The sequence below is a fragment of the Betta splendens genome, chromosome 3 (assembly GCF_900634795.4).
Source record: "Betta splendens chromosome 3, fBetSpl5.4, whole genome shotgun sequence".
NCBI lineage: Eukaryota > Metazoa > Chordata > Actinopteri > Anabantiformes > Osphronemidae > Betta > Betta splendens.
In genome coordinates, this window is record NC_040883.2 from 19,034,275 (window position 1) to 19,049,879 (window position 15,605).

General features: G+C 40.8%; 1 protein-coding gene and 1 long non-coding RNA gene across 8 annotated transcripts; one reads left to right on the top strand and one right to left on the bottom strand.

Moving 5' to 3' along the window:
* The first annotated feature begins 46 nt into the window (after positions 1-46).
* LOC114851926 (uncharacterized) lies at positions 47-6,903 on the top strand. 3 transcript variants are annotated; one of them, XR_008694167.1, is made up of 5 exons: positions 47-1,326; positions 1,882-3,936; positions 5,366-5,388; positions 6,542-6,612; positions 6,768-6,903. It is a non-coding gene; the product is annotated as an uncharacterized LOC114851926 (long non-coding RNA). The 3 variants fall into 3 exon arrangements; XR_005897436.2 differs by having other exon boundaries at positions 113-3,936; XR_008694166.1 differs by lacking the exon at positions 5,366-5,388 and having other exon boundaries at positions 113-3,936.
* mnx2b (motor neuron and pancreas homeobox 2b) lies at positions 6,549-15,203 on the bottom strand. Of its 5 annotated transcripts, none has more exons than XM_055507315.1 (5): positions 13,656-15,203; positions 9,482-10,834; positions 8,803-9,406; positions 7,569-7,729; positions 6,549-6,938 (listed from the first exon to the last, which is right to left on the bottom strand). In XM_055507315.1, exons 3-5 carry the CDS (start codon positions 9,233-9,235, stop codon positions 6,549-6,551), a joined length of 984 nt encoding a protein of 327 aa, XP_055363290.1. In that variant the 5' UTR covers positions 9,236-9,406; positions 9,482-10,834; positions 13,656-15,203. The 5 variants fall into 5 exon arrangements, with proteins under 5 accessions (XP_055363290.1, XP_055363291.1, XP_040925943.1 ...); XM_055507316.1 differs by having other exon boundaries at positions 10,739-10,834; positions 13,656-14,742; XM_041070009.2 differs by having other exon boundaries at positions 8,803-10,834.
* Between the last annotated feature and the right edge of the window lie 402 nt (positions 15,204-15,605).

Sequence of the window (15,605 nt, forward strand, 5' to 3'; positions counted from 1 at the left end):
TGCGCATCACACGCGCATATTCGGACGCAGAAGGTGGTGCAGAGGGTGAGTTACGAAACACGTCCGTTGGAGAAAAGGCACGAGACAATACCAGACAGCCAATCAGAGCAAACGTTCCGCGGCCTGAGCTTGAGTCAAGTAGAAACGGGATATTAACAAATATATGATTGGACATGTACAGCATATATAGCAACATGTTACAACATGTTAAGGTGGGTAAACAGGTAAACATTATGGGTGCGTTCACACCTTAATTTGTTTACTGTGGTCTGAATCAGTTGCTTAGTTTGTAACCTTGTAGCCATTTCTCCTTGGTTGGTTCGGTTCCGTTCCACACAGAAAAATCCAAAACCAAAAAACGTAACTTCAATCTACGCGAGAACGTCCTCTCCGCTTATTATTGGGGGTCTCGTGCGTTGTTTTGGTGCGCACTCGAGTCAAACAACACGAACCGCACCAAGAGGGAAGACGACGTTCGATTTAATCGAACTAACTAAGTACGAACCTATCCTGTGTTTGTCAGAGTGGACAATAAATGCGTTTCGAATGTGCCAAATTTTATTCCACAATTATGCAGTTATTCTACAATCTCCAGAGTAATAAATTAAAACTGATGGGTTGAAACACAATGGCTCATTTGGGTAATAAAGTAGCCTTTTATACAGTAATTTGTATAAAAGGGATCGAGTTCACATAACTCTGGTCCCAATGTCAAATATAATGTTAATCACCACACAATGTTATATAATGTATAATGTTAATGTCAATATGAGGAGCAAATAAGAGTTTTGCTGACATTTGTGAAGCTCAAGTCAACAGATGAACGCCATGACTAGTCTGTAACAGTTGGGTCTGTGTTGTCTTGCTGTTAGTGAATGTGAGAGCTTGTTATTAAGGTATGATCCAGTCAATCACCAGGCTACCTGCAGTTTGTACACAAGTATTACTGCCACAGTTGACTGTAAAGCTGCTCAGACAACGTGTGGCCATTAGATGTCTACACAGATGAGTAAAACATTAAACTCATCATTCATACAGTAGCAATGTGGTCATTTGGCTGTTGTGGTCTGGTAGAGACATGGTTCATGTAATAGAACACCTTAGTGGGGTAGAACATGGGGGAGAGAGGCTGGTCGTGGTACAGGTCCTGGAACTGTGTTAAACTGTAATTAAACTGTAGCAATCCACGTCTGGACCTGGGTAACTAAACACCATGTGTGAGCTTCACTCCCTTCCTCAGAGACAAAGCTGTGGTTCACCAGAAGATAAGAATGCACGGAACTCTGTCTATTCCACAGGACACTGTTTCCCTCTCACAACAGAATTGTAAGTTTAACATAAACAACACACATATGGTTAAGTGTGACATGAAAAGACCATGGGTACTTTTAGGTGACACAACCTAAATATGTGCCTTTTTAAGTATGTCCAATGTTACAATAGTTTAATTAGTATGCATTTATTCGCTTTAACCATTCTGACTTCTCTGCTTATTTGAGTGCCAAAGTGATCGTTACATGTGTATTGTGGTATAGTGTGACAGAACTTTGAGCTTGATGAAAAGAGAAAAGCTTAGTTATCCCAAATTTAGGATCAAATAGCTTGATACCCGAGCTGAAGGGGCGGAACGTTCTTTCACCACTGGTTGTGAAAGAATGACCACTGCCCCTCTGGGGTATTAAAGCAAACTGACTGTACAGTATATCACATCACCTACACAATCTAACAGTTTAAACAGTATCACAGGGTTGTGATGGTATTTTAGGTGCAGTATGGAGCAAACACATTACAGTATAGTCATCATTTATAATTCCCTACAGCATGACTCCATCACCTGTGACTTCAGTAATGAACACAGTAGAATCATTACTGTTCTGACAGATAAAGAACCTGGTCAAAGTGGAATTCATGGATTGGAGCAGATGTCAGTGTTCCTAATAAAGTGAACAAAGCAGCCTCACCCAGTTCCTGTCCACCTTCCTCCTGATTGGTCCACAGCCTGCACCAAACATCCCTCCAATTTCTCTTTAGTCTGACTGAGGGAGGTATTTGTTCTACAATTTTCACTGTTGTTGTACTGTCACTCTGTCAGTAATAACCTGCTGCATCCTTAGTCAGAACTCCACACATGATTATTGAATGATTTATTTGAAAACTAACTGTTTTTCAGTATAAGATGATGTACGCACAGATCTGGTTATGTACGCACAGATCTGGTTACGCACACACGCATCTAGTTACTCACACACAGCTTGGTTTACGCACACACAAATGTAATCTGGCCCTAATTTGACTCCATATCCATGGCCTTATCTTATTTTCCATGATAAACATGTACAAACAAAAAAATTAATTAAGATTTCCCCACATATTTACATATGGTCTCCGGGTCATTCTGACCCCCATATACAAATGAACATAGAGATGCACATATTAAGCACAGAAAAGCTGTTAGATCTCATATTCTTGCAGTCCTGAAACTATGTCATCTATCCAGACACTGAAAGAGGCCCACAGACAGAGATAAATAGGACAGATGGAATGTGGAAGTGGAATGGAAGTGAGCACAACAATATCTGTGAGATTTCTTTCACATTTTACAACCTGGGACAGGAGCTCTCGAAGAAAGCTAAAAATGGTTGGAACAATCTAAAAAACGAGTCAAACTTCTATTATAAATTGTGCTCTAATAAGGCTGGTTGCAAAAATTAAACAAATGTGTTATCTCTACTGTCTGTAATTGAGATAAAAGTCATATATGTTAATTGTTTATGAAGTAGTATTTATATTTTTAATTGATTTTAACACCCCAAATATGGGTCGGCCACCAGAGTGTCCCAAAAGTGAAGACCACAGTCACTGAAACACTGTAGAATGCACTGAATCCCTTTTGATCAGGTATCGACAAAGTGGTCGACACCACACTCGTGACTAAGCAGGATGCTCCAACAGCTTTGCTTTGGTGGCAGGGTATTCTGGTGAGTGACCTGACCTCGTGAGCTGCCTGACGTGTCCTTCATTCTGCAAAGGTCAAAAAATAGTAATTGACAGTCGTCACCAACAACACAGACTTTGGCTGAATAAATCATTGTATCAGTGAATTACGTTGATATTGCACATCAGTGTCTGTCAAAACATCACCACAATCCTTCAAGCGTTCAAGTTTTTCGATGTTGCGCTACAAGTCCTCTTGGGTGTTTTATTGAGAAAGTCCTGCAACTGGCCCCGGCCCCTGTGTCCTTTTCTCTTATTTCATTGTCCAGGTGGGGACAAGGAGAATGAGCAAATTAGTAAGTAGCAAGTACAATTTTTTTCATGTAAGGACTTACTGCACCAATGAAAAGACGTTAATCAATGTTTATTTTAAATACAAATAATAAATGGCACACAACTGACCAAAAACCCCCTACAAACTAGTGGACTTATCAGACCAGGCTAATCAGACTGAGAACATGTAAGCAACTGATGTAAAAACACCTCTGTATCGATTCAAACAGTGAATTTTTGGCAGCAGCGTCTACCTTTATTTTGCCACAAGAGGGCGAACATTAGCTTTGTTCTACACAAGTCTGTCCAGTAAAAGTCTGGATGTGGATTCCTTTAAAATGTTTGGTGAGAATAGTGCGAAATAATAGCTTTAAATATATTCACATTCGGTCCATAAAACACACTGATACATGTAATAAAAGGCTGAGAGCCGTGGAGAGTTGAGTCATGATCATGATGTAAAGTTGGTCATAGGATGCTAATGTTCTATAATTCTGCTTTGGCATTTCTAGTTTTACCACCTTTAATTGTATTTTCTGATATTATTTTATTTGTATATATTATTTCATTTCCAGATTCAATAATCTCAAAAATAAAAAAGTGAGGATGTGACACCGTGTGTTCTTTTCTCCGACGCAGGTTGAATCTTTTTCCTGATCAGCACTGAAGGTAACACTGACATCAAGCACTGCCACATTACATCACTTTGCAATCCAATGCAAGTGGTAAAACACCTGTAACAAGCATTTCCTGTAACCATAAATGGCACCTTTAATATGAACACAATCCACCTGACCATACAATAAACCGTATTAAAAAAGGAGCCTTTTTAAGCTTTAGAACAACGTTTTAAGTCAGACAGATGTGAATTTATGAGGTCCTGTCACTCACTCCCTTTCTTGCCCATTAGTTAAGTGACAGGACAGGGCCCAGGAAACCTACACCAATATGTGTGATTACATTAAAAGATCCCACAATCTGTTCATATTTACGTAATGAGCACAACATTTTGCTGATTGATTCAACTACTTGGTGTAAATATTTTGAGGGAGAATGATTTATAATCCAACAAAGCAAAAGAGACTGGTTTATTTGTCTAACTATGAAAATGGGGGTTTCTGGTAACCACTCTGTGTCTGAAGGCTCAACTGACATCTCGGGGGTGACTTGAGTGATTCAATAGACAGTGAAACATTTTTATAGAAACACAAAGGCTCGCTGTGCATTACTACCTAAAAAAATAAAGAGGAAGAAAGCTGTCAGCACTTCTGTCAAGCCAACTGTTGAAGGAAAATGCTGCCGGTCTAATTTACGCAGGGAATATTTAATCAACAAGACTGGTGTATTCCGATTAAACTAGGAGAGAAACAGAATCAATGAGCTCCATATATTGCGCCGCTGGCTTATTAATTGCTTATGATTTTTGTACTGTGTCAGAAGGGCCCATATGTCATAAAAAAGCCCGAATAGCGTTCGTCGTAGAGCTGACAAGTCACACAACTAAATGAGCTTCTATTGATTCTCATGATTCTCAGCCAAATTAAAAGCCGCACTTTGATGGAGGTTCAGGCTCCAGCCTCGTTGTGAATTCTAGTCTTCCCCATTAAATCAAAGCTAAAGAGTTTCTTATAAAGTAAGCAAAGTAAGTTACGCTTGTCACTGTTAGAGTCAGATGTGTGCTGAAAGGACTGTTTGCTGTTAGTTTGCAGCTTTACAATATCAGTCAACAATAGGTCTACATGGTCAGATATACTGTAGGCTAAACTGCAAATAAAGTTGCCTGTTAGCATCTTTTATTTGTATTGCAAAGCTGGAATGCTAATCGGGCAACAAGCTCTGGTTTCCTCTGGCACCTTTGTATGTGAACATACTTTTACTTTTAGTTTAATTGAAGATTTAGAACATTATATTATTTTATTATCATGTTATATTTCATTGAATGTACATCCAACATAATTTTCTTTAACAGTGTGGCGAGTGAATAAAATGACAATCTATGATACAACATTTTAGAAATGTAGGAATGGTCAATATTTCTTATATAAGCTGTGCAATGATCCAAAGGCCCAGTAATGAGGCTAATTCTTTTTTTTGTCAGATGTATGCTTTTGCTAAGATAAGGTAGGTGATACGAGGAGGCTCCTCTGCAAGTGGTTAGGAATACATTTAATTGCTATAAAGATGAGAGTGTGGTCTGAGGGAGGGTAAATGACCCTTTACTGCTCTTTAATCACAGCCTCTACATGGGCGCTCAATAAAACACTCCACACCACCACACCACAGTTACGCACACTCATGATCTTAGAAATTAAAACAGGCCTCTGTGACATTACTATAAGGCTTTTGATTGCTTTACCTTTTTTTTAATTAACTTAATTATTTGGTTATCAGTAAACCCCACTGAGTAATTAATATTTAAGAGCTTTTGCAATAAATTAACACACTGAACTGGGAGTGAATGCTTTGCTTTGCTATAGATGCAGTACTGTGGCTGCATTTCTATTGTTTGGACCACACACTATGAATCTTCCAGTTTCTTTTGTAACTTGTTAAGTTTCATAAAAGCTTTGATTATCACTTATTATCTAATTACTAATACAAAACCAAACGGTCTCTGCATTTCAGCATGTTAGCATTTAGCTCAGCCCTGTTGGGCCTCTGATGCCTCACAGAGCTATTGTGGCTGTAGATTCTCAGTTCATTGTGCTTTTTTGTTTTTCATTGCATCCTTATTATAAATTGTTGTCCGCAAGAAACAGAAAGTAAGTATGTGTGTAGTTTGTCATCACACAGAAAAATGTTTACACCTTTGACATTTAATTTATTGTTTTTTTCTATTTTCCTTTCATTCTTTATTTCACAGTTACATCACAAACAAGTTCCAGATAAATACATGTATGATTAATCTGTAGGATCACTTGAATAAATTAAATGTATTTATATATGTAACATGAGCAACTGACAGGAACAATTTCCATATGAAAAACAAAACGAGATGGTCATATAAAATGAATAAAAGCAAATGTAATGGGACAGAGACCACCGCAACGTTTTCTGTTTACTGTGGTGATGTCTGATGTCCTGCTACATGTCCTTTATATGTTTTCACTGGGTGGAGCTCCAGTCTATCAGAAGTGATCAGAAGGTGATGACAGCTATGCAAGAGATGTTTTTAGCATGCTACAAAATGTACACATTAATTTATTCACAGAGTGTTTAAACTGTTTGTTTGTGTGATGACACCCACACCAGTGTAATGGTCTCTGTATTTCAGTATCTCCTCACAGTCCTGCCCTGATCTTCCTGTCACCAACTTGCATCCCCTCCAACTCATCATCGGAAAAGGTGCTGTGGGGACTGTAGCCAACATCAGCACCATGCTGCAAGAAGTCCGTAGATCTTTGCATCCCAACAGGAAACGTGTGCTGACTATCGTCTTCTTCTTCTTCCTCCTCCTCCTCCTCCTCTTCTTCTTCTCCATCCTCCAAATCTAAATCCAGGGCTCTCTTGTCTGGATTTACAGTTCTCCTATTCTCTTCCGATTTCTCTGTGGATGTTTTTTCTCCACTGCGAAGTCGCTCTGCATCAGACTGGGCTGATGCGGTGGCCTGCTCCTTTGCCTTCCGGCTCCGCTTCCACTTCATCCTTCGATTTTGGAACCAGATTTTTACCTACATTGAGATGAAATTGCAATTAAAATGCATTTTATTAGAAAAATGTGTAGAAACAATTAAATTTGTTTTCTTATTATGACTGTTATTTGCATGGCTAGAACATCCCTATTTACTCAGTGCAGAACATCTAGTTCTCTAAAATTTAGTAAACGTAGTAGTACAGATTTTTCTTGTTTGTGAGTGCTCTTTGTTAAAACCAGAGGAACATGTCACAATTTGGTAAGAAACAGATACTGTTTTAAAGATTCTAGTCTTTAGAGTAAAAGGCACTTTATAGATGAGTTGTTAAATATTCTGACACCTTCTGTTTTGATATGAGTTACAATTACTATTTTGTATAATATTACCTCAGACCAGTTTTATTCTTTATCGTTAAAACCCCTGTAATTAAGTCAGTTACTGTATTTTCCTGGTCAAATACGTAAGAAAAGTGCCTGATAACACAAGTGTACTTGATGCAGCTAGTTTTACTCTGAGCAATATAATAAGAATATTTTATATATTCACATATACATATACATATATACTTTATATATGTATATTTGTGTATTGGAAACATAATAAAATGCATAACATCATTTATTATTTCTTTCTTCATTTTTATTTGCCTTGTCTCTCTAACGGTACCTGTGTTTCAGTCAGCATTAGTGATGTGGCCACTTCAAATCGTTTGGGTCTGGACAGGTACTTGTTGAGTTTGAACTGGTTCTCCAGCTCTAGGAGCTGCTGACTGGTGAAGGCCGTGCGGGGCCTCCGGCACTTTCCCAACAAACTGGACTGAGGACCCGCTGGAGGATAAAGGACAGAATTATAGTTCACATTTACTCATTTCTATGATCTTGGTGAACTCATTTTACATCAATGTCTTGATATTTTGCGTAAGAATGAAACTAAATGTTGTAATATTTATTCTTTGTTTATTTATACAAGGGTCTACCAAGGACATTTAATAAATTCAACATAATTGTGCTGGTGGGCACATGCAGACATATGCCCGCACTCTCTGGCCATCATTAACTGTAATAGCTTTACTCCAGTTTATTGTTGACGAGGGGACACGGCAGAAGCGGGCGCAGGGGCCATAAAAACACAGGCATGCCATTAACTTAATGAAAATTCAATGAAGGCTTTGGGGGTTTTATTGATGAACTACAGAGCGTTTTAGGTGTTTGTTTATAGTTTCTTCGTCACACAAAGACAATTTTCATCAGGTTGGCGTTTATAGAGAAATAAATGGGCCAAAATTAAAATATGGCACAGATAAGCAGTAAAGCAGTGCAATGTATGATACTGTATGAGTTATTGGGCTTTGGCTAACGCTGCACGAAGATCTCCAGTGTTACTGTCAATGTAAAATCATAGGTTAAGCAGTTTGCGCAAAACTCATATTACCATGACAAAATGTGCATTTATTTCATTTATTTAGCTAATTATTTAGGTAATCATCTAAAAACGTGTTGATCATTTAACTGATTATTATCAGGGAATTAAAAAAAGACATGTTCAATTGCTTACAATTAATTGACGTTTAATAATTTATAATAAACATTTAAATAAACCATAAAGATTAAAAGGAACACAAGTCAAAATAAGTGAAAAACTAACTTAGTTTTATTTGAGTTTTATGAACTGGCAACGTCTCAGCGGTTCTTCAGATGTTTATGTGATCTGATTAAACAGTTTCTCTTCCTGTAAAAACTGATAACGGCTCAAAATCGACATGTTTGGTTGGTGACAACAATTTGCTTTTCTCCAACAACTTAAATCCTCTTCTCTCTCTTCTGTCGTATTTTTTATTTGGTCTGTGGATTTGAATGTTTGCATATTTACTATTTTGGTGACGCTTTTTGGTCGTACTCACAGCTGTAGTCCGGCAGTCGTGGCATCATGATGCCAGCGCGGATCCAGTGCTCCAGGGGCAGTGATCCCACCATGGCGGCCGCCTTCAGGTGCTCTGGGTAGGTCTGTGTTAGTTGTGTGAAGCCGGTATATGCGAAGGCTGGGTGCTGTCCACCCAGCGCCGACAGCGGATACATGGGTGCCGGGTACATGCCGGGAATCGCCCCCTGAGGCAGCGAGGCGAGTCCCGGGTGAGTGAGGGCTAACACGCCCGGTTTGGGGATTATTCCGGCCTGGAGGTGCGCGGCGCGCGGAGGGGGGGTCTCCGCTCGGCGGCAGGAGACCGGGCTGTCCGCGGGACTGTCGTTGCTCAGAGCCGGGGAGAGGTCTCGGCTCACCCGGTTGCCCTCATTGGCGAGCAGGGCGTCGATCCTGAAGTTTTTCGACTTCTCCATGACAGTGTCCGTCGGGATGGTTGCACGGTCGTTATCAAATAAACGTGCCAATCTCGGCAGGTGCGCACCTGTTGTGTGCGTCCGCGCGCCAGACTGCGGAGCCTCTTCCAGTCACGAACGCATATATTGTCCTTTTGTTTCCTAAACGTCGGGCTGGGCAGTCAGCGTCACCTATGAAGAAGGAAACATGATCAACGTGGACCCACTAACGCGCTGACTGGACTCACAACACGTTCAGATACTGACGTTTGCGCGCGCGTTCCTGAAGCGTCCGGTCCGCATGTCTGCACGCATCGATAACTTTCCCAACTCCGGCGTCTCGCGCCATCAGCCGCGCTTCTCCACCCCTGCAGGTCGGGATTGGCTGGAGGCTGAGCTGCTCTGACGGGCCTCTAATCAGCTAATTACTCGCTCGTTTCTCCCCCCCAGAAAGCGTTCAGAGTGAGGTAATGTTCAACCCTTGTCCCGCCCGCAAACACCTTCAACTGCATCATAGAGCGGAGGTACATTAGAAGATTAGGCAATTGTGTTTTCGGTATCTATCTTAGTGCCAGCTCCTCGTACTCACCACATATATCGTGCCATAAACAAAGAGACATATGCACCGGCCTGAGATTGGCCAAACTAATTTTACTGCTCACACCTTAGACGCATAGTGGCTGTTTTCAGCACTCCTGGTGTTGAGATAAACATAAAAAAGCTTATACTTGCTCATATCACTGTAATTATATGATCTAAAGCAACCCGTAAACCGTAAGCAGAAAATGCTGCAACCTATTAATAATGAATAGATTAATTTAACCTGCTGATCTGCATTTGCTGCTGATGCTATTTAAAAAACAAGACAACACTGATTAATTTAACAAAATGCAAATAAAAACACTATTTGAACAATGCCTTTTACCTGAAACTTTTATTCGATTTATTCGATTTTTTTTCTATTGGACATAGGCATTTTTATTTAACTTTTTGTACTTTTTTTATTAGGGACAATAATATAATAAAATTCAACATTGCCATATCTAAACCAAACCCAAATCAAAAGGTTTTTGCGTCTATTCATAGCAAATTATAACTAAACAAATAAACAAATGGTTTATTTATTGACCCAATAGTGTCTCTTTAAAGAACCGTTCGAAGTTTGAGGAGCCCTGTTTTAGTAATTAAATAACTGCATATTTTCTGTCCACATTTCATTCCAGCACGTATCTTAGCGAGCCAAAAATATATTACGTCTTGTAAGTACACGCTATTTGCAAACAAAGGAAAGATAATAGTTCAATTGGTCAAGATTATTCGGCAACTGTTCTGTGAATTGATAAATCAAGCACGTTAAGCAGATTCATAGCTGGCTGTTTTGCTCGGCTTCTGAATTTTTAAAAAATGTGTGAATTTCGTCTAATAATTTGAATTTTTGATTGATGGTGCGACAAAACATTTTAGGATGCGCACTGAGCTCTGGCAGTGAAAGGACCGCATCCACCGAGAAAACCATCAAATTACCGGCATGCTTGTCAAAATGACTGTCGCTGCTCCGTCATCACTCAGGCCTCGAAGCCGTCCTCGCAGACGTTCATCATCCCTGCGGCGGCCAAACACCTTCAATAACAAACAATGCAACACAGATTTCTTTACTGGCGATGACATAGTGTCGAAGTCTAATCCCGCATCCACCTAAAACACCTCTTAACTGTATATCTCAGGAAATTGAATCCCATTCTGCAGATATGAGCAACACTACAGGGAGGAATCGTTTGACACGAGCACGTGTAGTTGACCTCCAGAAGATTGGGGCGGCCCTGCGCCCCCCCCCCCCCCCCCCCCCCCCCCCCCACCTCCTCCGCTCCTCCTCCACCGTATCCCCGCTTTCCTCTCTCAGCCTCAGCTCTCCATCAGGCAGATTACCCGCCCGTCCCTGGCGCTGATATAAAGGTAATTTGCTCCGTGGAAGTTTGGCTGTTTCTCACAACCTCTCTCAGCTCCTTTCCCCACTTTTATGATTTTAAAGTAATTTAAATAACGGAGCCACGGTTGAATCAGTCACCAGGTCCTGTAAACAGAGGCCCGCAATTTAGATTGAAACAGTACACGAAATTGGCCCCTGTTTGTCACTTTGTTGTTTGTTCCTGTTCTTACAACTACAACTAAGGCATTTGCGTTCATTCTATAGGCCCTGTAATTGATCTATCTTTCTATTGTCATGATCAAAGGGGTTTAATCCCAGCTGTTTCTGATCCTGCTTATATACTTCTACAGTCACATCTAGAGTCACTGTGGAGCCTAATTCCATTTCTCCATGTGGACATTGACTGGAAACAAGAGGACCTGGATAAAACCCCACGCACGGGGAGCACATGCACACTAAACACAAAAAGGCACCTGCTCAACTTCAGGCACAGTAGATATTAGCATTTAGTTTACAGAACTGCTCGTGTGGCATTTCCCATTTATCTTGTTTTCACAGCTATAAACAGCAGCAATAGTAATGAGACCATATTGATCCATATAAGTCAAATCCTTTCAGGGGTCAGAGGTCACATGGGAATTTTCCAGATGGAACCCAAGTAAAAGTATTTTTTTTCCTTTACAAACTTTCTAATAACAAATCTGACCTGACCAAGCTGAGCACTCGTGCCCTCCTTTCCCTTCCTCTGTCACAGATGCCCTCACATGTACATGCCCTCTTGAACCCTTTGCAGAGCTCTCTAAACACAGTGCACACCCTTCCAACTGTCAGAAGACAATTGGTTCAAAGAAGCCGGCCGGCCCTTGACGTTGCACTACAAAGCCAGAGTTTATCTGTGAGTTATGCGCCAGTAAACGTAGCAGCTAACAGCAGTTAACCGAAACATTAAAGAGCTTATCAGCAATTACAAGCATATTTTTCAATCATTACCACAGCTCTGAGGCTAATCCTAAAACTAACCCATGCTCTCGTGCTCTCTGTTTGCTGGCCCAGTCTGCACGATTGTCTCTCACGGACGATTATCTTGAGACTAATGAAACTTAAGGAAACGCAGTAAAGCTAGATTGCTGGATTTTTGCACTGATGAATGTTCTAGTTAGTTTTAATGTTTTGCTATTTGGGATTTATTGGTACTGGCGACCTGTCCAGGGTGTACCCCACCTCTCACCCATAGAAAGCTGGCATGGGCTCCAGCAGCCCCGCAACCCCACATAATGGACTAAGCAGTAGAAAACAGATGGATGGACTAATAGATTTAAAATGTAAATATGGTTACAATACATAAAAATACATACATAAAAATTATGAATACTTTTTTTAAAGGGTACATGTTGGTTAAAACAGGAAGTCTCAGGTTACAAACTGTACCCGCCATCCTCTGAGATTTATAACCTAGGTGTGCACTGTATTTATTCTGTTTGCTTTTGGTGAATGCTGCATTACATAAAGTTGGTTAAAAGGTGGGAGATATATAAATGTCAGGTGTGCTTAAATCCCCTGTGTGGCCGTACATAACACAGGCTAAGTCACACATTCCTTTATCTGCTCTTCCTTCACATTTGCTCGAACGCATGTGACTACTGTATCAGAGATGCTCCGGACCGACGCCGGTTCTCCCACCAGGCATGGAGTACAATGTCCAGGCTGTGTCTGTGATAAATGATTCAGTGCACAATGGGCTTCCTGTGAAGTGAACATAAGCTCTCCATAGCCCTGGTAATACTAATAGACTAAATAGGTAAGACTAATTCCCACAATGTTCAAGGCAGATGATAAATCAACCCGCTTTCTACAAGACCTTGAGACCAAAATTAATGTTGTCTCATTAAAAAGATAACAGTAATTTATTAGAGTTTTACTTCTCGTCTTGGTCTCTGTACCCTGTCCCCATCAGTTATTAACCAATATTGAGCTTTGCCGTATGACATCTAGTCCACTGGATGTGAATCTCCTTTTGTCTGTCTTACTTTGGCCTTTCTTTACTCTTCTCCTCTCTTATCTGGTGTGAACCAGACCCTTTCTGAGCTGCTGGTGGAGAGAATGCAGTTGTTTGTTAAATTCATGTCAATTTCTTTTCTTCTGTAATTTCCCAATTACCCAGAAGCTTCTATAAAACAAACAATGGAAGTATGTTTACCCAAGGAACTGATATACTGCATGTAACCTTGTGTGCCGGCTACAGGCTCAGATCCTACTGAATATACAAACAAAACCACCATCACCAGCACGTGCAAACCTTTCCAAATAATCCAAAATGAAGCCACACATTTTAAGCAGGCATAAAGCTCCAGGAGCTGAGTCCCACAGCGCGTTGGCGGCTGCACCACACAGACACAACCACGGCTTTACTTTATGTTAGTCTCACTCATTGCAGTTTCCAACAGTTCAGAGTCCTGCGTCTGCTGAACTTCTCTATTGGTAGGTTCCAACTCACCAGTCTCTTTTCCAGCTCACCTGTTTATTTTATCCACGCTGGAAACAAAAGCTCCCTTCAAACGCACTCCAGCCCAGCGCGAGTTTTATGACCATTTAATGGGTCCTTGCATCAAACAGCCCAGTGTTTTACTATCGCCCATACAAGGGCCCCATTGTGCATAGACATGGGAGAGAGCAGATAAAAACGCCTTATCAGACACAACTAGCCATCATTACTTTCACCCTGCTATCTCATTGTCCCTCTCCCTCTCGCATTATCTGGCCACTTATGAGAATATTCAGACCCATCAAGTGCTTTGAAGAGGTCTGCCAGGTGGGCGTTGCTTTCTCTCTGTTGTAGAGCAACACACAACCGTACAAGGTGTTATAAGTGTACTGTAATGTGTGTCTGTGAGCCAGAGGTTCCGTTTCAAATGACTTTTCATTCATCTAACTGCTGCTTTGAGGATGAGGCGTCTTCCTGAAGCTTCGGGTGTTATCAGCCATTACGAATAGGCTGATCAGAACTTATCAGCGCATTCGAATGGGCCAGTAGGTGCCTGCTCTGCCTCCTCGCGAACAGCTAACAGCTAGCTAAGTTGCTATGTTAAGCAGCTTTAGAGGTTATTGTGGTTAGGGTTAGGGCTGGATAACGGGTGGGGGGTTCAGGTTACAGTTAGCTAACACAATACCGCTAGCTACTTGCTAAGTTATGCTCGCTAATAAATCAAAATCAAAAACTTCGATCCTCCCGTCGGAACAACAACCGCTCAACAGCGCCCCTACTGACTCTGCTGGTTAAATCATCCGAGCCGTGATCAACCTTACGGATCATTGACAACGATCTACCGCACCTATTCACCGCTGCCAGCAGGTAGATGGGCACCTACCGGCCCATACGTATGGGCTGATAACCACTGATAATGACCATTGAATGGCGTGATAACGTCCGAAGCCGCTCTCCTGAATGGCTGTGCCGCTATTAGCAGGGAAAAGTGTGAAACATGAAAGTAATGAAGGTAATGAAAAAAGGTAATGAAGGTAAGAAAGAAAGTTTATGAAAGTATGAAAAAACTGTAATAAGTGTTATGATCCATTAGCTCCAGACCTGCAAAATATGTTTTGAAAAAAAAAATGAGCACAGATGAACCAAGAGAGAAAAAGTGTACTGCAAGGTACTGGGAGGTTCACATAAACTCTCTGGAATTAGGTCTTTGCATTTATTTGTTAGTTTCATTTACAGTCACTTTGAACAGAGCTGAGCTTAAGAAATGAAGTTTATATTTTATATTGAAGCTAAATTACCACTACAATAATCACAGAGGAACATAATTAGGAATATAATGGTAATATAAAGCAAAAGACAAGTGAGCCAAAACTGCTAAAAGTGAAAAATGTTGAGGCCAAGTGCATTACAAAAACCCACACAAATTGAATGAATCCAATCATGACTGAAACTAACCTTTTAGGCAAATGAGTTTTTTGGGTAGAGCTCACCTCCCATCAGGTTTTCTGCTGGTGCAGAGTAAAGATTAAAAAAAGTGGGGACTTGTGTCAATAAGTGTCAGTAAATGAAAAGAGCTTTGTTAAGACTTGTCAATCTAAATCACGGCGCTGCGGTGTATTTTAATAGCTTCCAGTTGATCACAGCAGCATCACAGGTGTGAAGTGTGCAGCTACAGCAACAGGACTCTTATTGGCTAAAGAATCTAATTCCCCTTAGAGGGCCACACCAGGCAGGACACCACATTTCACTGTATGATGAAAGATGCATGTGTTTAATAAACCCATCATTGTCTTTACTAAAGCAACCAAAAGTGTGTGTCTACAGCTGCTTTCTGCTGTTTGGTTGAAGGGTAAAGAGGTCAGAGAACCAATCCCTCTGTGTCAGCGCACTAATTACATTAAATAAGCTGCCCCTCCTCCTGATAAAACACACATGCTCAATCTTTAGGCCTGCCTAAATCATGACTATAGAGATCCACCCTT